We start from the raw sequence: 22,469 nt of genomic DNA on the forward strand, positions 1-22,469 counted from the left end.
TGGGTGGGGGGGGTGGGTGGGTGTGTGTGTGGGGGGTGTGAATTGCTCCCCCTGCACAACCACCGCCCCCCCCCGCCCGTGGGTCTTCTGTCCCTCACTGGGGAGGAAATCCTGCCCACAGGAGCTGCCGGCCAATCAGTTTTTTTTATTTGTTCATGGAATGTGGGCGTCACTGGCTGGGCCAGCATTTATTACCCATCCCTAATTGCCCTTGAGAAGGTGGTGGTGAGCTGCCTTCTAGAATCGCTGCCGTCCATGTGGTGTAGGTACACCCACAGTGCTGTTAGGGAGCAAGTTCCAGGATTTTGACGCAGCGACAGTGAAGGAACAGCAATATATTTCCAAGTCAGGATGGTGAATGACTTGGAGGGGGATCTTCCAGGTGGTGGTGTTCCCATCTACCTGCTGCCCTTGTCCTTCTAGATGGTAGTGGTCATGGGTTTGGAAGGTGCTGTCTAAGGAGGTTTGGTGAGTTTCTGCAGTGCATCTTGTAAATGGCACACAATGCTGCCACTGTGCATCGATGGTGGAGGGAGTGAATGTTTGTGAATGTGGTGCCAATCAAGTGGGCTGCTTTGTCCTGGATAGTGTCAAGCTTCTTGAGTGTTGTTGGATCTGCACTCATCCAGGCAAGTGGAGAGTATTCCATCACACTCCCGACTTCTGCATTGTAGATTGTGGACAGGCTTTGGGGAGTCAGGAGTGGAGTTATTTGCCACAGGATTCCTAGCCTCTGACCTGCTCTTGTAGCCACAGCATTTAATGGCTAGTCCAGTTAAGTTTCTAGTCAATGGTAACCCCCAGGATGTCGTTAGTGGGGGATTCAGTGATGGTAATGCCATTGAATGTCAAGGGGCGATGGTTAGACTCTCTCTTGTTGGAGATGGTCATTGCCTGGTACTTGAGTGCCGCGAATGTTACTTGCCACGTGTTAGCCCAAGCCTGGATATTGTCCAGGTCTTGCTGCATTTGGACATGGACTGCTTCAGTCTCTGAGGAGTCGTGAATGGTGCTGAACATTGTGCAATCATCAGCGAACATCCCCACTTCTGATCTTATGATGGAAGGAAAATCATTGATGAAGCAGCTGAAGAAGAGTGCATTACTTGGTGCTGCCGGCACTGCAATGAGGAAGCTGAAGGCCCATGGATCCCTGGAACAGTTCAGTCCAGGGTCTTGGGCAGGGAAAGTTTGAGCAGGTTAGGTAGGGGGTGGGAGTGCTGGGTTTAATGCAGCAGGCAGATAGGAAGAAAGGGGGGTTCTATCTTAGGGGGGCCACCCCTGATCTGCACAGGGCAGCCCCAAAGATAGACCTCCCCTTCCTTCCCACCCTTTGAGTAATTTGTAAAAAATCAGGCTGCCCATTTCCATGAACTGCCCAACAGTGTATTATCAGGGTCGATTGGCTTGGTAACAAGCCTAATTGACCTTGATTATTTACTTAAATATGCGGTACCTGCCCACCCCCCCATATTATGGGTATGGGGGTCAGCTCGGAACTGGGCAGAAAGATGGTGGTGTGGGCACTTGTCCTATTTTTTGTGACCCCCTCTCCCCCCTGCCAAAAATACATCCGGTGGGGGCATGTAAAATGCAGCCCAACGTTTTCTTTACATGAAGACTGTTGTGCAAATGTCAGTTAGCTAGTTATCTCAGTTTACAGGTTCTTCCATCATGTTCTAATTTCCAAAGAGGAAAGCAATATTAGAATGGGAGTAACTTCGGCTTTGGTGATATTGTAAAACTAGTGATATCAGATCAGCCACACATTATACACCTCTCACCATTTTCATGACTGAATGGAAAAGTTAAAATTACCCCCAAGTGTTTCACTGAGTTAACCACGCCAGATAAAATGGGGATAATTTTGACTTGATAGTGCAAAATAGGCAGCATTATTATGACACAGCTGATGATAAAGGCTGAGTTGTTCAAATCCCAGAGGGAAACTTGAAACAGCTGTTATAACCCATTTTTGCAATTTGTATGTTTTGAGATGCAGGCCTTGAATTCAGTAGTAATAAGACCACAGCGAATCAAGAGGTTTTTTTTATAAAACTAAATTAAATATTTATTAATACAAGAAACATTGTAAACACATACATACATCTACAAAACTACTACTATAATAACTACAAAAATCCCCTACTTAATCTCTCAGTTACACTCCCGTTAAGGCAACAATAAATCTTTTAGATTTAAAGAGACATCTGGCAGAGCAGACCCTGGACAGTCGCATTCAAAATGAGTTTCTTTCAGGCTCTGGGTCCTTGCAGACAGTAGCTTGAGGTTTCTCACAGTTGTTGAATCTTAAAATGCCTCTACCTCACACACAATCTCCTTTCTCCTTTATACATATCTTTCTCTTTAAATGTAAATTTTCCATATGTCACTAGGCTTTTAACTTTACCTCTTCTAACAATAACATCCTTTCATCCCACCAATTTTATTAGTAAGCTGAAAAAATAAACAAATTGTTTGGCATCTCCTAGCTAGGTGCAAGATTTCACCCACCAGTCTTGAATGGTTTATTCAACAAATATAAATGTACGCTTTACCTTTTAACTTCCTTAATGTTTCCCCAATTAACATCTCAAAACTATTAAACATCAAAGCACCCAGACTAGCTGGCTTTAATACGATTAAGACACACACATAGACACAGAACCCACTAGAACTCTATTTCAAAAAATAATTTCCAATAACACGTAGACATTAATCTCTTCATAACAAGCATCAATTCAACAACTATTATATTGTTATGATCCCAGTTGATGTTAATGCTGGACAAGTCAGATCCCAGAGTGGAACCTGTCTTGATGGACCCTAACTTTTATTTTTTGTTTAGAAACGTGGTGGCTACTAAACAGAGTCACAGGGGTATGCTGATGAACTTCTAGCAACAGAATAAAACATTTATTAAGCAAAAAAAACTATACTACACTGGACAAAAGGTTGAAACGGTTTCTATACAAACAGTAGTAAAGGAATCAATTTACACTACTCCTTCACCCCAACTATACCTTTTATAGATACGTACAAATGCGTAAAGGTAACACAATTTACAATATCTATCTTAAACTTGAATATTCACACAAAGTATGCATTACAAGTATGCCGTACAAGCCGTTGACAGGTAAAGCGGACGCTCGCAAACTGGGGAAGAATTTTCCCCCTGTCGGGGGGGAAATGCAGGTGCAGGCACGAGAGTGCGCTCTTTTGCGCATGCGCACGAAAGAGCGCACTGATCTCCCTGAGACTAAGTGCTGCCACAGGGAGATCGGCGCCAAATTTAAAAATGGTAAAGGTGCACAGACGAAATTTCCCTGACATGTCCCCTCATGTGACACATGTCCATCACTTTAACTCAAACGTTTATTACATTTTTTAAAACCCTCATGGAACCTCATCCCGCCGGTGAATGAGGTTTCATGTTTTTTCTGAAGCCCACCAGGGCTCCCGGCCTGCCCGCCAACCCTAAGGTTGGACGGGCAGGTCCATTAATTATCTCACTTATTTTTTAAACGGCCTCAATAGGCCGTTGACAGGTCGGTGGGCACACAGCTGATTCGGCTGCGCTTCCGCTGACCTGAAAATTGACATGACACGGGGTGGCATCGTGAGTGCCCCCCCCCACCCCGCTCGCTAACCTAAAGATCCTGGCCCTGGTTTCAAGACAGTGTGAAACCGATTTTTGGCCTTCTCGCCATGTTGTTTCCCCCACGCAGGCCCCCCACCCCCCCGCCCACCATGATGCCTGATGCCAATGGGGCTGGAACATTCGAACAGTGGTCAGATACCCCATGCTCCAAAAACCAAGTGACAGATGCCGCCCAAAGCAGATGCTATGGAGTTCTCTCCAATTCCACCACCCAGACACTTGTTACACTATCAGCCAACTGGTCGCACTGAAACTCTGGTCAAAATTTCCTGGACCCTTTGGCAGGGGTGGGGAACAACAACAATATAGCAAGAAGGCCGCTCCACCTGTCAATGGCAGGCCTCATTTCCCACCACCGCACATTGGGAACCTAATGTCAATACTTTAGCATCTTATTAAAAGCTCTGCTCACCAGAATCATCCCCCCACACTGGACATGTTTCACAACTGTACACAAGCGACGTGCACCTGGCGAGCTGCACTTCGCTTGGGATTTTGAGGTTTGTTTGCCAACCTTGCTTCGGGCAACACTCGCGGTCATCAGCGCCAAGCTTTGCAGGCAGCACCACATCACTTTTAGGGGGGCTCAGGGGCAGTCTCTACTTACCAGACCAGCTATTGTGTGTTGTGGGGGGGGTGGCTTTTCAATGACTAGGGCTAGGCCAGGAAGGGGGAGAAGTGGCCTCAGGCAAGGGAAGATACTGCAAGGTGAGGGCATCACTGGGTTCGGGGGCTATCACAGGTTGTGTGTCGGGGGGCACATGTTGATCTGTGCAAGCGGCCTTAAGGTGGTGAGGGCTGAGGAAGCAGTCTCCAGAGAAGATGAGGCCAGATGGAAATGTGATGGTGTGCGTAAGAGAGTATGTGGTGATGTCCCTTGAGCTGGTAATGAGTGAGATGCCAGTGAATGTGTGATGGCCTTGCAAGTGTGTGAGTTTAGAATGATGAGATGGTTGCCATACCCTAGCGGCACAGACGAGATCATTCATCCTCTTTCTGCACTGGATGGCCAACCTCTTGTGTGCAGCATTGGCACTGATCACCACTGCCACTGCCTCCCAAGCTGGAGTGGTGAGTCTGATGGGCCTCCTGCGACCAGAGCAGGGGTAGAGGACATCACGGCGGGCCTCCACGATATCCAGAAGGCAATCAAGGATGCGTCACTGAATTGGGGGGCAGAACTCTTCTTGGCTTTTGGGGCCATGTCTTTACCAATGCACTCTTCGGCTGCAAGCGTTGAGAATTGTGTGCGCAGCAGCAGTTTAAATATGGTGCCTTGTATGAGGAAACGGTGAGGTAATGACAGGCAAATCAGAGCTGACCGTCAGAAAGATGGCATGTTTCCTGTTGTTGCATAATTAATGAGGTGAAATGGGATGATATGGTGTAAAAAGCCACCATTGCAGCCAGTGGGTAAAACGTCCTTTTTCCCGCCCACTACCGCACTTAGTGCAAATCTGGGATGATTCCGCCCTCTGTCTTTCTCATGAGGTTTTCTAAACTCCACGCCTGAAGAACTCGCCTTGGAATTCTATTCCAAATGACATTTTCACTTTGAGTCTTCAACAAGGATCCACCTCCAGGGTTTCAAGCTCTCCTTCCCCTGAATCTCTTCGTGCATTCAAGCTTCACCTTCCACACACACTCTCTCAGATATTCAGCCAAGCCAAGCAGAACACCACTGCTCCAAAAGCTCATAGTAAGGACTCATCAATCTTTGGCTGCCTCCTCGAATCTTCTGGCTTCTCTCAAGCCCGCCTCATTCCAAGTCTGCTCCCTGCAGCTCTGACTCTTTAATTTGGAGCCTTTTCCTCTGCTCCTCTCTTTCATTTCACTTAACAGAATCTGTTTCAGATACTTGCTCTTGCCCCTTGACTTGACTGTCTTCCTGGAACCTCTTTCTGTCCCACTCCTTGGTTTTGGGACCTTTCTTCTTTGTTTTTTTGTGACCTGCTCCCTGCAGTTCCCATCCTGCTTCTTCTGGCACTTTCTGTGGAATGGCATTCTCTTTTAGGTCACCTGACCTTTTCACGCTGTTTCACTTTCTTTCTTGTTCCCCTTCTACACAGTCGCAGGGCTGGCTCCCAATCTAAAGAAATTTAATAAAATGAACTGCGCATGTACGCAAGGCCGATTCTGGACTGAAGACATGAAAATCAACCAACTGCGCATATGCGGCCATTCTCCAGCTGGTGCATGCGCAGAAACCCAAGGATTGTAAAAAAGAACAGACTGCACATGTGCGGCAATTCTACAGCCAGCACATGCACAAAGAACATCAAGTCTTAGGTCCCAGTCTCCGAACTTCAATTTGAACTTCAAGTTCCTTAGGGTTCAACACAATATACAAATGAACATATGAACCTAAGAATTAGAAGCAGGAGTAGGCTGGCCCCTCGAGCCTGCTGTGCCATTTGATAAGGTCATGGCTGATCTGATTGTGGCCTCAACTCTACTTTCCCGTCTACTTTGATTATCCCTTGTTAATCAAGAATCTATCTAACTCAGGTTTAAGAATATACAATGGCCCTGCCTCCACTGCTGTCTGGGGAAGAGAATTGCACAGACTAACCACTCTGAAAGAAAAAATTTCTCCTCATCTCCGTCTTAAATGGGAGATCTCTTATTGTTAAACTGTGTCCCCTAGTCTCTCCCATAAGAGGAAACATCCTCTCAGCATCCACCCCGTTAAGTCCCCTAAGGATCTTGTATGCTTCAATAAGATGACCTCTCATCCTTCTAAACTCCAAAGGATATAGGCCCAAACTATCCAACCTTTCCTCATAATATAACCTTCTCTGAACTCTTTCTAATGCAATTATATCCTTTCTTAAGTAAGGAGACCAAAACTGTACACAGTACATCAAATGTGGTCTCACCAACTTCTCATATAATTGTAGCAAAACTTCCCTACTTTTAACTCGATTCCCTTTGCAATAAATGACAACATTCCATTTGCCGTCCCAACCACTTGCTACACCCTGCATATTAACTTTTTGTGATTCATGTACCAGGACACCCAGAGCCCTCCATACCACAAAGTTGTGCAAAGTCTCACCATTTAAATAATATACTGCTTTTCTTCCTGCTAAATTGGACAACTTCACATTTTCCCACATTATAATCCATCTACCAAATTTTTGCCCACTCACTTAACCCATCTATATCCCTTTGCAGACTCCTTATGACCTATTTACAACTTACTCTCCTACCTATCTTTGTGTCATCAGCAGAATTGCATGTCCAAGTCATTGATATAGATTGTAAATAGTTGTGGCCCCCAGCACTGATCCCTATGGCACTCCACTAGTTACAGCTTGCCAACCTGAAAATGTCCCATTTATCCAGACTCTCTGCTTCCTGTTAGCTAACCAATCCTCTATTCATGCTAATGTGTTACCCCCTACACCATGATAACTTATTTTGTGTAGTATCCTTTGACGTGACACAGTATCAAATGCCTTCTAATTGAAGTACATGACAACTACAGTCTCTCCTTTATCCATGTTGCTTATTACTTCCTCAAAACACTCTAATAAGTTAGTCAAACATGATTTGCATTTCACAAAACCATGTTGACTCTGCATGATTGTTTAAAGATTTTCTAAGTGCCCTGCTATGAACTTCTTAATAGTGGATTCTAGCATTTTCCCTATGACAGATGTTGGGCTAATTGACCTGTAGTTTCCTGCTTTCTGTTTCCCTTCTTTCTTGAATAGAGGGGATACATTCGCTATTTTCCAATCTAATGGGACTTTTCCAGAATATAGGAAAGTTTGGAAAATTACAACCAATGCATCTACTAACTGAGCAGCCACTTATTTTAAGGCCCCGAGGATGCAGGCCATCAGGTCCTAGAGACTTGTCAGCCTTTGATTCTAATAGTTTTCGCGATACCTTTTCCCTGATGTTTGTAATTGTTTTAAGTTCCTCCCTCCCTTTCACCTCATGATTTACAAGTATTTCTGAGATGTTATTTGTGTCTTCTACACTGAACACAGACATTTGTTCTGCCATTTCCTTATTTCCCATTATTCATTTCCAATTCTCACTCTCTAAAGGACCAATGCTCACTTCAGTTACTCTTTTCCTATTTAACTACTTGTAGAAACTCGTACCACCTGTTTTTGTATTTCTAACCAGCTGTCCCTCATACACTAATTTCTCCCTCATTTTTTTTTTAGTCATTCTTTGCTGGTTTTTAAATTCTGTCCAATTTTCTGACCTGACACTAATCTTCAAAGCATTGTATGCTTTTTCTTTCAATTTGATACTATCTTCAACCTCCTCAGTTAGCCACGGCTGGAGCAGCCTTCTCTTAGAGTATTTCTTCTTCACTGGAATGTATCCTTGCTGAGTGTTATAAAATATCTCTTTCAATATCAGCCACTGCATCTCTACCGTCCTACCCTATGGGCAGAGTTTTGTCCTTGGCGTGCGGGATTGGCGGGGGCAGTCAGGAAGCTGACGGCTGCCCGCGATTGACAGCGCACCGCAATTTCACGCTGGCAGGCCAATTAAGACCCGCCTAGCATGATACGCAAGCAGCAGCGCTGAGCGCTGCCTATGCGGTTGGGGGAGGAGGGCGAGCAGGCCTAGCACGAACTTCGCACGTGCACGCAATAGACTTCTTCAAAGCTCTAAAGAAGATTCATACAGACTCAAAACGTTAACTCTGTTTTTCTCTCCACAGATGCTGTTAGACCTGCTGTGTTTTTCCAGCATTTTCTCTTTTTGTTTCAGATTTCCAGCATCTGCAGTATTTTGCTTTTACCCATAGAAAAATTAAGGACAATTGATAACTTAATGGCCTTAATAGGCCTTTTATTTGTCAGTGGGCATGCTGCCAGCTCCGGCATGTGCCCACTAACCAAACTATCGTGCAACTGCGTTTTGATGTCGGCAGGCTCAGCCGATGTCATCACACGTCATTTCACGCTCGGTCGGGTCAGGCATGCGCCCACCCGCCGAGCTAAAAATTCTGGCCTATAACCCAATTTCCCAGTTCACATTAGCTAGCTCTGTGCCTTTATTTATGTTTAAAACACCAGTCTTAGACCCACTCTTCTCTCCTTCAAACTGAATGCGAAATTAAATCATGTTATGATCACTGCTACCTAGAGGCTCCTTTACTATGTGGTCATTAAATAACCCTGTCTCATTGCACATTACCAGGTCTAGAATAGCCTGCTCTCTGGTCGGCTCTACAACGTGCTGCTGTAAGAAATTGTCCCGAAAACACTCTATGAACTCACCTTCCAGGCTACCTTTGTCAATCTGATTCATCCAATCTATATGTAGATTAAAATCAGCCATGATTATCCCTGTACCTTACTCACAAGCCCCCATTATTTCTTCCTGTATACTCCATGCTAGAGCATTGTTACTCTTAGGAGGCCTATAAACTGCTCCCACAATTGGCTTATTCCCTTTCCTATTTCTTATCTCTACCAAAACTGATTCTACATCTTGATCTTTACAACTAAGGTAATCTCTAACTATTGCACTAAGGTCATCCTTAATTAACAGAGCTACCCCGCCCACAACCATTTCCTAGCTTCCTATCCTTCCAAACTGTCAAGTGTCCATGAATATTCAGGTCCCAGCCTTGGTCACCTTGCAGTTACATCTCTGTAATGTCAATCAGGTCATACATATTTATTTCTATTTGAGCTGTAAATTTATCAATTTTGTTACAAATGTTACGTGCATTCAGATACAGAACCTTTACTGTCTTTTTACTGTTTTTGCGAGCCCTGACCTTATCTCCTGGCACTGCCACTTCCTGCCATACTCCGATTATCGTTACCCTTATTGTTATCTTTCTCTCTTGCCTTGTCCTTTCCTTATAATTTACCACATCTTCTCTCACATGGTCCCTTGCCCCCACCAGGTTAAAGCTTTCTCTCCCAACTTAGTTGTACAACTCACAAGAACACTGGTCCCAGCATGGTTCAGGTGAAGACCATCCCACTTTCCCCAGTATTGGTGCTAGTGCCTCATAAATTGAAACCCATTTCTCCCAAACCAATATTTGAGCCATTCATTCATCTCTCTAATCTTTTCTTACTCTAAGCCAATTTGCTTGTGGCTAAGGTAAAAATCCAGTGATTATTATCTTTGTGGTTCCACTTTCTAATTTAGCCTCTAGCTGCTCTATTCCCAAAGCAAAACCTCTTTCCAAGTCCTATCTATGTCATTTGACCATGACAATGGATCCTCCCCATCCCACTGCAAGTTCTTCTCTAGCATTAAGAGATGTCCCAAACCCTAGCACCAGTCAGGCAACACAGTCTTCTGGATTCGCTCTTGGTCATAGGGAACTTTGTCTATCTCCTTGACTATACTGTCCCCTAGTACCACTACATTCCTATTTAATCTCCCCACATGAATGGCTTCCTATAACACAGTGCCATGGTCAGTTTGCTCATCCACCCTGCAGCCCTCTACTCTCATCCATACAAGCTATAAGGGCCTTGAACTTGTTGGATAATTGCAAGGTTTGAGGCTGCTCCACTTCTACCTTCTCAATCCCCATATCTTCCTCACTTGCAGTCACAACCCCCTGTCCCTGATCACTCATTAGATCAGAAGACCCTGTCCCAAGGGGTGTGACTGCCTTCTGGAACAAAATGTCCAGGTAACTTGTTCCCTTCACGGTGCAAATCTCATTGACTTTGAGGCAAAGCTCCTCGAGCCATAGACACTTACTGCAGACATGTTTGCTGTGGATCATACTGGTGTCCAAGAGCTCCCACATATTGTAGTTGCAACACGTCATCTACCCTGCCATCCTTATTGTACATATTGAATTAACTCATCAATTATTTTCTTAATTACTTTTTTAAACAAATGCCTCTACTCACCACCACTTATCATACTAATATAAACCTTAGTAATACATTAAACCCTACTACTTAAAATAAAACAGACTTACCAGCTTCTTACTTCCTTTCTGATTGTGTCTCTTAATTAATTATAACGTAGCTACTTAAGAGTTATTTAACTTTCTTTTTCATTTTTCTAATTACCAACAATTTACATGCACATCCCAAGAGCAGTGTACTAAACTAGCCATTTATGCACCAACCAATCAATTTATGGCTTTCCTGTGTTGTCATTGTTTGTTTTTTTTCAAACTCAGTCGGTGCGTGCTGATTCCTGACGGTCTCTGAGGCTCCTCTTTATAACTCCCTATAACTCTATAATTCCTCTCTATAACTCTCTCTCTGGTCTTTGTGGACTCCATCTCTCTGAGGCTCCTCTCTATAACTCTCTCTCCGGTCTCTGTGGACTCCATCTCTCTGAGGCTCCTCTCTATAACTCTCTCTCTGGTCTCACTGCGCTCTCTCTCTCAGGTTGCTCTCTAAAACTCTCTCTCCAGTCTCACTGTGCTCTCTCTCTCTCTCTCTCTCTCTCTGAGGCTCCTCTCTATAACTCTCTCTCCGGTCTCTGTGTACTCCATCTCTCTGAGGCTCCTCTTTATAACTCTCTCTCCGGTCTTGCTGTGCTCTCTCTCTCAGGTTTCTCTCTAAAACTCTGTCTCCAGTCTCGCTGTGCTCTATCTCTCTCCCTTTCTGAGGCTGTTCTCCATGACTCTCTCTCCCAGGCTGCTCTTTATATCTCCCTCGGCGGAATCCATTATAACTCCATTTTTATTTAATCGCACATTTTACACTACTGTACAAAGCCAAAATCAGCTCCCCATTGCTTTTCGCCAACATGTGCTGTGTGTTATTTGATTAGATCCATTTGTTCGATAAACACATCCAAAGGATTCCTGTCACAAGCCCTCATTTTACAAACACTTGTGTGGAAAGATGTTAGTTTTGTTTGAGGCTCTGTACAAGTGGCTGATATCCATTGAACTAAAGCTTGTTTTATGTGTTTATCTTTCAGCGCCGAGAGGTGGCCAAAACCGTTTTGTTTTTAGTTGTGATTTTTGCTCTGTGTTGGTTCCCTCTCCATCTTGGCAGGATTCTAAAGAAAACCAAGTACAGAGAAAATGACAGCAACACATGTGAATTCTTCAAGTAAGTGAGATTAACAAATGCTGTTCTCTCTACATAAACCTTGAATTCACTTTGTGGGATACTGATTGGAATTATTAATAAGATGGAGTTTAATGTGGATAAATGTGAGGTTATCCATTTTGGTCGGAAGAATAAAAAGGCGACTTATTTAAATGGAGAGAAACTTCAGAATGCTTCAGTGCAGAGGGATCTGAGTGTCCTCGTGCATGAATTGATGAAAGCTAGTATGCAGGTACAGCAGGTAATAAGGAAGGCAAATGGAATTTTGGCACTTATCGCTAAAGGAATAGGGAAGTGTTGTTGCAACTGTTCAAGGCATTGGTGAGACCGCACCTGGAGTACTGTGCACAGTTTTGGCCCCCTTACTTGAGGAAGGATGAAGGATTTTCGGATGAAATGTGGAACGAGGTCCTATCTGTCCTTTCTGTTGAATGTATTTCAAAGAAGAATGGGAGTTCTCCCTGGTGTCTTGGCCAATATTTATCCCTCAACCAACTTCTCATAACCCATTTACTGCTGATTGGCCAGATTTTGTAAGCAGCTGCAAATGATTGGTGCTCACTGTTCATTACAAGTACAGTTGCCCGGAGGCATTTTGTGAGCTTTTGAGTGGCAATTTACGTTCATCAGAAGTCTGACAGGGTGCAGTGTCTTCAAGGAGATTTGGGATGTGTGTGAGCAAGGCAAGCAATAGCATCTTCTACAGCGAGTAACTCATCTCCTGACTTCTCAAAGCCTGCCCACAAGGCACAAGTCAGGAGTGTGATGGAATACTCTCCACTTGCCTGGTTGAATGCAGCTCCAACAGCACTCAAGAAGCTCAACACCACTGAGGACAAAGCAGCCTGCTTGATTGGCACCCCATCCACTACCTTAAACATTCACTCTCTCCACAGTGGCAGCAGTGTGTACCGTCTACAAGATCCACTGCAGCAGCTCACCAAAGCTCCTTCGACAGCACCTTCCAAACATGTGACCTCAGACACTTAGAAGGACAAGGGCAGCAGATACATGGGAACACCACCACCTGCAAGTTCCCCTCCAAGCCACACACCATCCTGACTTGGAACTGTATCGCTGTTCCTTCACTGTTGCTCAGTCAAAATCCTGGAACTCTCTCCCTAACAGTACTCTGGATGTACCTACGTCACAGGGACTGCAGCGGTTCAAGTAGACAGTTCACACCACCTTCTCAAGGGCAACTAGAAATGGGCAATAAATGCTAGCTTAGCCAGCGACACCCACACCCCATGAAAGAATTTTTAAAAGTTTCTTCAACGAATCAGATTGAAGAATGTTCATGGAGCCATGTAGGGCTGAATTTTAACATTGTGATCTGCTCACAGCAGAGCCCAGCAGCGCATCAAGAACCCTGAAGTTACAGCATCACACTTGCTAGTGGCTTTTTAACCCAGCCACTGCATTTGCATCTGACTTCAGGGTTTCCCGACCAATAAGAGCAACTGACCATGATGTCTATTTCAGCTGCAGTATTTAAAGAGATTCTGCAAGACTTAAAGCATTGTAGAGGTCTTTAGATTGAATCAGAACCTGGGGGTATGGAGGCGCAACCTAACAAGGCAGCACCACTCATCAACCATGCCTTTTGGGTGATAACCCTGCTGGCTGTAAGGTCCTGAAGTGAGATTCTGTTCTCTGCAGATGGGAGGAAGACTCCTGCCTCAGAAAATAAGAAGACATGGCTGGAAATGGCTGAGGAGATCAGCAGCAGGAGTGTGGTGCCAGGCTGCTGGAAGGAGGGCCTGAAGAGGTTTAATGACCTAATCAGGGCAGGAATGATGAGTGGCATAGCACATTACCCAGCCTTCTCCTGCGCATCATTCCTAGTAGCAGCTTACCTTTCAGGTGCATCCATCCTCTTCTCTAGGCATACCCCACTGGCCAGACAATATTGACATTCACCCTCATCAGGAGGGGTAGAAATGGAAGAGTAAGAAATTGTGGGTATCGTATCCATTGATGTTTAACAAAGTCTGCATTGTTACATTTCTGTTTATTTTTTCTGCATTGTAAAATGTATTTAATTGCTCTTTGTCTTGTGTAGTCCTTCATCCATCCTCGTTCCAAGGGTTGGCTGCACTATGAACAATCTTTCTCAACTAATTTCTATTCTCTGTTGCCCTCACTGCATGTCCCATAGAGAGACCAGTCCACGTTCTGATATTATCCATCCATGCCATCTTTTGTCTTCCTTGTACATGTTTTCCAGATGTTTTGCCTTGCATTACCTCTTTTTCCAAACACTCCCCTGATGTTCACATCAAGTGTCTAATGTAATTGTTCCATTTTCCCATAATGCCCATTTTTCTGCCACCTATGAGTGGCCTTCTGTGTTTTAAAGAATGGTGAGAACAAGAGTTAAGGACAAGCAACGGTTAACTGTGAAACTGCTTGTGGTCTCCCAGTGGGGGGTTGGGGTGGTACTCAATGGCTGATTGAGGGACCCAACATCAGGAAGGGGGGTCCACTGAGAACCCTGTCCTTGCTGCTGACCTCCCTACATCCCCCTCCCCTGGTGTTTATGAAGGGGTTGAGGATTTCACATGTCACACATCAGTTGCTGCAATGAGATGGTCAAGTGATGTATTTGATCTTTAGTTGCAGGTCAACTCAAAGCAAATAAATGTAGTTTCCCAGAGAATTTTATATTACATGAGAGTGCTCTGACATTAACATTGGTTTCTTCCTTTCCCCAGCTTTGTGCTAGTGCTGGATTTTATTGGCCTCAATCTAGCAATTCTGAACTCCTGTATAAACCCCATCGCTCTGTACTTCGTGAGCAAGAAATTTAAAAACTGCTTCCAGGTAGGAACTTGGTTTACAAAGATGTGTAATTAGAATACATGATTCTTAGAGAGTTAATTGAAAATCAATGAGATCACACATGTTTATCTAACTTATTAATTGAGTATATTAAATAGAAGGACAAATTCCATGAAGTAGTATTCGCAGTATTGAACATGTTCAAGGGGAGTACAAGCCAGAGAATCGTTCCCACCAAAAAATATCACATATCACAATTCAAGAAGGCCCATCACCAACTTCTCAGGACAACTAGAGATGGATAATAAATGCCATCCTTGCCAATGACTCTTACATCTTCAGATTGTTACGATCCCAGCTGGTGTTATTTGCTGAGCAAGCCAAATCCTAGAGGGAAACTTGTCTTACTGATCATAACTTTTTTTTGTATTTTGAAAATGAGGGCAAGAACTACTGATCCCAGAAGCATGGAATCCCAGGAACATTTTTCAGATTTTAAAATTGAAAGATTTATTAACAAAAAGAAAAAGAACTTAAGCACACAAGATTACAGAGTTAAAGCAGTTCACAGAATCACAGAATTTTAGCAGCACAGAAGGAGACCATTTGGCCCATCATGTCTGCTTCAAATGAGCATTATGACCTAGTGCCATTGCCCTGCCTTTTCCCCGTACCATTGTACGTTGTTTCTACTCAAATAATCATTTAATGTCCTCTTGAATGCCTTGATTGAACCTGCCTTTACCACACTTCCAGGCAGTGCATTCCAGACCCGAACCACTCGTTGTATGAAAAAGTTTTTTTTCACGTCACATTTGCTTCTTTTGCAAATCACCTTAAATCTGTGCCCTCTGTTCTTGATCCTTTTATGAGCAGGAACAGCTTCTCCCTATCTACTCTGTCCAGCCCCTCATGATTTTGAACATCTTATTCAAATCTCCTCTTAGCCTTCTTCTCTCCAAGGAGAACAGTCCCAACCTCTCCAATCTGTCCTCATAGTTGAAGTTTCTCATCCCTGGAACCATTCTTGTAAAGCTCTTCTGCACTCTCTCCAATGTGTTCATATCCTTCCTATAATGTGGCATTCAGAACTGTACATAATATTCCAGCTGAGGTGTAACGAGTGTCTTATATAAATTCAGCATAACCTCCCTGCTCTATGCCCTTATCAATAAAGCCCAGGATACTAGATGCTTTATTAACTATTTACAAACTATCCCCCAAAAAATCCCACTTGGTCAGAACACACAACTAAACTACTTGGCAACAGATCCGTTATAGATTTTTCACCATAAAAATCCAGTAATATTACCCAGGCAAAAGCTGCTGCCACTTTAGTAAAGGTATACCACTCTCACTCTCTTCCACTCTGCTGTGGAAATCCAAAATAAAGGTTCAGAAACAAACTGCTTTCTGAAAACAAAGACTTCTGTGGCTTGAAAACCCAATGGCTGCTTCAAATTCACAACTTTCGCACCTTCTCCCAGCTCAGTTCTGGTCTCAGGACATCTCCCTCACACAGCCACACACCTCAGCTCAACATCTTTCATTAAATATCTTTTTCCCCTTTCTCTTAGATTCTATTGTCCCCAGCACCACTTTGAACTAAACTTTTCCAAAATATAAAAATTGCTCATGTTTTCCTATTGCCTCCGCTTTCGGGTCAAATAAAATGTAATAACTTTCCCTTGTTTACTTATGAAACCTTTGCAAGGTATAAAAGTCCCTTACTCCCCTTTGAAATTTAACAGCTGAAAAGCCAAATCTTTATCTATCTCCTAATGCAAATTCCTACATCTAACCTATTTACTTATAAATCTAAGATAAAAGCAAAATACTGCGGATGCTGGAAATCTAGAACAAAAACAAAAATACCTGGAAAAACTCAGCAGGTCTGACAGCATCTGCGGAGAGGAACACAGTTAACATTTCGAGTCCGAATGACTCTTCGTTAGAACTAAGGAAAAATAGAAAAGAGGTGAAATATAAGCTGGTTTAAGGAGGGTGGGGGTGGGACAGGTAGAGCTGGATAGAGAGCCAGTGATAGGTGGAGATAGCCAAAAGATGTCATAGACAAAAGGACAAAGAGGTGTTGAACGTGGTGATGTTAGCTAAGAAACGTGCTAATGGGGACATTAAGGGTGGAAAGCAGGACGAGCAAGGGACAGATAGCCCTAGTGGGGGTGGGCGGGGGGGAAATTGAAATAGGCTAAAAGGTAGAGATAAAACAATGGATGGAAATACATTTAAAAATAATGGAAATATGTGGGAAAAGAAAAATATATATAAATTATTGGAAAAAGGGGGATCGGAAAGGGGGTGGGGAAGGAGGAGAGAGTTCATGATCTAAAATTGTTGAACTCAATATTCAGTCCGGAAGGCTATAAAGTGCCTAGTCGGAAGATGAGGTGCTGTTCCTCCAGTTTGCGTTGAGCTTCACTGAAACATTGCAGCAGGCCAAGCTACCTCTTCCCAGCTTAATTCATTCATTTACGCACACACACACACACACACCCTTATTTACAGAATAACACAATATTCCCCAGAAATCTATTAAAAAATCCATCCTCACAAGATTGAATTAAAAAATAAATATTCTATCTCTCATCTACAAATTAACCTGAAAGTCTATCACAGCCACTGACAGCTATGCTTGGCTGAAACAAACTGAAGCGTTACACATTATCTCAGATTATCGACATCAGTGTTCCTACCTGCAAGGGGAGGAAACAAGATTTTGGAACTTGGCAGATATTCCACTTTCATCACCATCAATACTATCAGGAAAATGACTTCCTGTTTATCTTCATGGGATATTCAGGCCCTCACGCAACAGGAAGGTTACTGGAAGCTCACTGCCCTTGGTGAGGTAGGCTGTTTCACTACTGGAATAAATGCCCTCCTCAAGTCCTAGCTTGGTCTTTTATTCAAAAGTGTTGCTTTCTGCTATCAACCACTAGTTGACAACTAAACACCTTGGCCCTGATTTTACCTCCTGTTGGGTTTTGGACAATTGGGAAGCTAGGTGAGTTGGAAACTCACTTGCTGCTCCAGAAATGACGCCTGGGCTACTTTAACGCTCAAGCCTCAATTAAATCCAGCCAACTGACCTCCTTCCTGGAATGGACATGAAGTCAGTGGGAAGTTATGGGGGGGGAAAAAAAATCGCACAACCCAGTGACTGCCCGTTGATGCAAGTTGGTAGCAGGATTAGCTTGCAGACTGTCTCTCTGAGGTCTTGTGTTTGGGAAAGGGGGAAACTGGAACAGGGGAGCCCTAAACCATCCTTGTGGGGTCCAGTGGAGTACTGCTGCTTCTCCAGGCACCACAGAGGACAGAAGCTTATCATTTTTGCTCTTTTCTGCTTTCCTGAAAGACCTAACTAGCTTCACCTGGTGGGAAAGCAGCAGTGGCTTGTCTGTTCTGGCTTCAGTTAAAGTGGCATTCAGGTTCCTATGACATTATTGGGACCTAACACATTTGTAATAAGGAAGGACTCAAGAGATTTTGGTGGCTGTCCTTCCTTGTCTGCTCAGTGGACTGAATTTTAGAAGGACTAGTTGGAGGGAGGAGGAACTGGAGCACCAGGCTTCACAAGGAATACTTGAGCCTCTGCTACCAAGAAATTCACTCTCCTGCTCTCAACCAGCATTGGCTCTGCACCTCCCTACCAAATTGTTCCCTGTGATCCCTGGCAGCATCCGGCTTACACCTTAATTCTTGCTCCCCTCCACTGGTCTTGACATCATTCCAGCCAGCTTCAGGTGTGCAATGTTAAAATGAGTCCTGGTGGTTAAGTTCATCCAGGCTTCCATTCTGTTCCTCCAATGAGATACCCACGTTGGGTCACCCATACCGTACCAATTCCACATTGAATTATAATCAATGCCTATGTTTCAGCTTGTGCTTAGAAATACACACAATAATAAGGTATTGTTCTGTTCCGTTTATCTCACAGCCGTTCATCACAGCTGTATCTATTGGGAGGGGAAGTAGAAAGCTAATATGTTAATTATTTGTATGTCTTTCAGTCCTGTTTGTGCTGCTGTTGCCAGAGCCAGGCTCTCATGAATGTGATGCCCATGAACGATACCTCCAAACATGTAAGCTTGCATTGGAAAAACCATGAAGCCAATAATCCTGGTGATCGTAGCAGCCGGAAGGATAGTATGAACTGAAAGGAGATAGTTCCGGTCGGCATTGGGAAATGCAGCATGAGTAGAGCTCACACGCTCCTCCACGTCTTAGACTGTATCTCTGACACCCTCTGCGGTGAAACTGAAGACAGGATGGATTGTGACTTGAACTCATAATTTTTGACTCATTTTGGGCTCCCAAAAAACCTTTATTATGTGTTCCAAAGAGTTGGTCATCTATAAGTGTTAATTTTTTTTGTTGTAAATATCAACAGGCAATATTTGAAAATAGGCATCATCTACCAGGCTGAATATCCATATGGATTATCTTCTTGAAAGATCTTTAGAGCCCACTATAGATTTTATTCACCTTTGGCATGCTGTTTAAATTGAAACCACTGGATAAGTCTTGTGATATTTCACTGTATATGTCACTAAGCTATTAGATGCTAGAATCCAGGAAGAAAAAATTGTTTCACATATTTCTTCAGCATATAAACCCATGTTTTTTATTATCAGGAGCTATAATGATAGTTTCACGTGAATGCATCAAGTATTGGTGTGGGACAGATTCAGCAATTCAATTCAATTCAACTCAATTCAAATCAATTAAATTGTTGACTGACAAAAGGTAATGCAAAGCAACACTTCGATAAGAGTTGTTTAAATATTGTAGTCTATGTAAAAGGAAATAAATATCCATCCTCACCACCACTACAAAACTATAGTTGCCTTTAAGTGATTAGTTTTAGGGGATATATATCCTTTCCCTTTTTATGTATAACCAATTGTGATTATTCTACGATAAAAGCAAAATACTGCGGATGCTGGAAATCTGAAGCTAAAACAGAAAATGCTGGAAAAACTCAGCAGGTCTAACAGCATCTGTGGAGAGAAAGAACTCTGAAGAAGAATCATCTGGACACAAAACGTTAACTCTGTCTTTCTCTCCACAGATGCTGTTAGACCTGCTGAGTTTTTCAGCATTTTCTGTTTTTGTTTGTGATTATTCTATATTGTTTAAATGGGCATAATTATTGTCAGTTTCTGGAAATGTCCCATAGATGTACATAACAATATAAAGGCCTCAGTGGTCGTGAAAAGAACATAAATCCCATGTCAAAGTGTTTTTTAAATTAAATAAATTACAGGTTCTATACCAATAAAGCATGTCTCAAACAATCTCTGACATTTCTATTTGTAATGAATCCCCTAAATCCCCCACAATGCGATTAAAACAAGAATGGTTCTTCATTTCTGTAATTTTGCTTAATTACTGTTATTTAATGCAGTGTGGCAGACAAATACATAACAAAAGCTGCTTCAACACGGTTTATACGCCATCTGTAACCAATTCATTCATGCATTTGTTTCACAGATGTTGACTAAATTAAATCTAACACATTTTAAAATGCCAAGCAACAAGTATTATGATGGTGATGAATGACTTCACAGAGAAATGTACCTTTCCATATACTTGCCTGTGTGCATTTGATTTTCAGACCCTGTCTTCAGATAAGCTAAAAGCATTAATGGTTCTAAAATGTTAACAGCTACTATACACCACAAAATTAAAATAACATTTCATTCTCTTTTAATTTCACATTAAGTTTCAGAGATGGATCGACTTTCATGAGAAAGTGTTTTCTGTGTAACCCACTGTGGACAATTTGGGGGGAAAGTTGGATCAAGCCTGAATACTTTGTGTTGCCTTCCAATTTGAATGTAACATGCCGCTGTTGAGTGTCTGAACTCCACAGCAGGGGTCCATGTTTGTGTGAGGCTGGCATCATTTAAGAATAGACTACACAACTTAAAGACAGCATGCACCACTTAAAGGGGAGGTGTATTTTGACTGCAGCATTGCTAGAATTGACTGGAGGAGATACTCTTGAGAAGGAAGAGCACTGAAATAACAGAGCAGTCAGAGTGCTCCAAGGTTCTTTGATGCAGCACTGGGGGTCTTCATGCAGGAGGTGGAGAGAAATCCTCTATGCACATGGAACCAAGGGCGGTATTTAATGGACGTGACTGAGGACTGACCAGCCAGCTTGAGAGCTGGTGAGAGCCCCTCGTCACCTCTTTTACGGAAGGTACTTAACTGGACAGCTGCAGGCCTTCCCCATGATCAAGGACCCCAGGGACCAAAGTCCCACCTGCCAAGAGCTACCAGCCAATCAGAGGCCTGCAGCTCTATTAAAGGGCAGCACCATCAGGGACGCACTGGTTGTTGCTGGTACGACATCCACCCGAAGCCCTGGATTGTCACTGGATTTCAGACCACAGGTGAGTGATGAGGAAGGGGTTTGTGGGGTAAAGGGGGAAGCAAGTCAGCAGCAAGGACGGGGGGTTGGCTCTCAGTGGGTCCCCTCTTTCCTAAGACAAGGTCTCTCGATCTATTACTGAATGCCTTTGAATGAGGGACACCCCCGCCCATTAACAATCCCACACAGATTTGCTTGTCATGCTCCCTACATTGTGGGGCCCCCTGCCCACTGCTGGGTTAATACCAGCAGTGGCAGCATGAGGACCTTAAGTGGGCCTTCCCGCCAAGGACTTAATCGGGGTGGAGATGAGAAGGTGGTGGGGTCCTCACCTACCTGATTAAATCCCCACCACCACCAAACTGGCCACTGGGAGGGCATTAAAATCTGCCCCAAGAGGCACTCCAGACAGACTGAGAAGGCAGTGGGAGCAGATAGTTCACAGATTCAATGCCAGCAGCACAGCCCCAACAACCTGATTATAGTGCCACAAGAAGTTCAACAATCTCACACAAGAAGGCAAGGTCAACGAATGCGGCTTTACAACTGAACTAGCCTCAAACACGGCTCACCACCCTACTTTACTTACCTACCAACAACCTTTATCAGCCATGATTCATGTGAAATTTGTAGCTTCATCTCACCCTTCATGGCAGCTCACCACCACCTTCTCAAGGGCAATTAGGGATGGGCAATATGCTGGCCTTGCCAGCAACACTCACATCCCACAAAGGGCTTTAAAAAACAATTTGCACCACTGCAAGCCTCACACTGAACTCTCTCAGCTTGCACACATTGCCAGCTATTCGACTATGACAGGCACATCACACAAACATATTGCACTGCTCTCTCTTGCAGGAAAAGGTAGCGCACAACTGCAGACAGCAGCATCTACCTGGGGGAGGACAGGCACAGCTGCACCCTCACCCCCATGCAGGATACAGTCCTTGCCATTATTGGCATGAGTATGACTGAGGCCGTGGCCAATAGTAGGGCTGAAAGTATTGAAGGTGACGGTGCTCCAGAGAGTTGTGTGGGAGCGTGAAGTCCAAGGGTAACATCAGACTGATGATGACCTTATAGTTGACTAAAAGGAGCACAGTCCAGGTTCAATACGCAAATATGCCAACCCATCCATGGAATTCATCAGTCTAACAATGGCCCAGATTTTCACCACAATGGAGAGGCTCTCCGTCATGGCAAAGATCCCAGAAGTGGACGAAAATTCTAAAAGTCCTGCCCCTAAACATGGCATATTTCATTTTCACGGGAGCAGTGGTGAAATTGGGCTGGGTGGTTTAAGGAGGCAGCTGGCCATTTAAATCACCAGCTGCCTCCACTGAAGTTGGATTTTGGTAGGCCAGGAATGTGAAACCCGAAGTGTGCCAATTAGAACAGTTAAGAAGAGGTCTGAATTTGGTAGATTCATTTGGATAGCCAGGGTACCCCTTTGGAGAATTAAGGTTTCCCTTTGTATATGGTCCCAGGACATCTTTGGGAAAGGCAAGGTGCCCTTTGGGAATGTTAAAAGTGAACATGATTATGGACTTTTTACTCACAAACTCATTAGAATTGTCAAGCTGTCAAGGAA

The 22,469-nt window shown here is 43.7% G+C and overlaps 1 protein-coding gene across 1 annotated transcript in view; it reads left to right on the forward strand.

Annotated features, from left to right (window-relative positions):
- Positions 1-19,796, forward strand: part of LOC144680058 (endothelin receptor type B-like) — a 55,479-nt gene extending 35,683 nt beyond the window's left edge. The window contains exons 5-7 of the mRNA XM_078541193.1: positions 11,561-11,694; positions 14,412-14,520; positions 18,510-19,796. Coding sequence (XP_078397319.1) covers positions 11,561-11,694; positions 14,412-14,520; positions 18,510-18,656 — 390 coding nt within the window. The 3' untranslated portion in view covers positions 18,657-19,796. The remainder of the gene's footprint in view (positions 1-11,560; positions 11,695-14,411; positions 14,521-18,509) is intronic.
- The last annotated feature ends 2,673 nt before the right edge of the window (positions 19,797-22,469 follow it).

The sequence above is a fragment of the Cetorhinus maximus genome, chromosome 1 (assembly GCF_964194155.1).
Source record: "Cetorhinus maximus chromosome 1, sCetMax3.hap1.1, whole genome shotgun sequence".
NCBI lineage: Eukaryota > Metazoa > Chordata > Chondrichthyes > Lamniformes > Cetorhinidae > Cetorhinus > Cetorhinus maximus.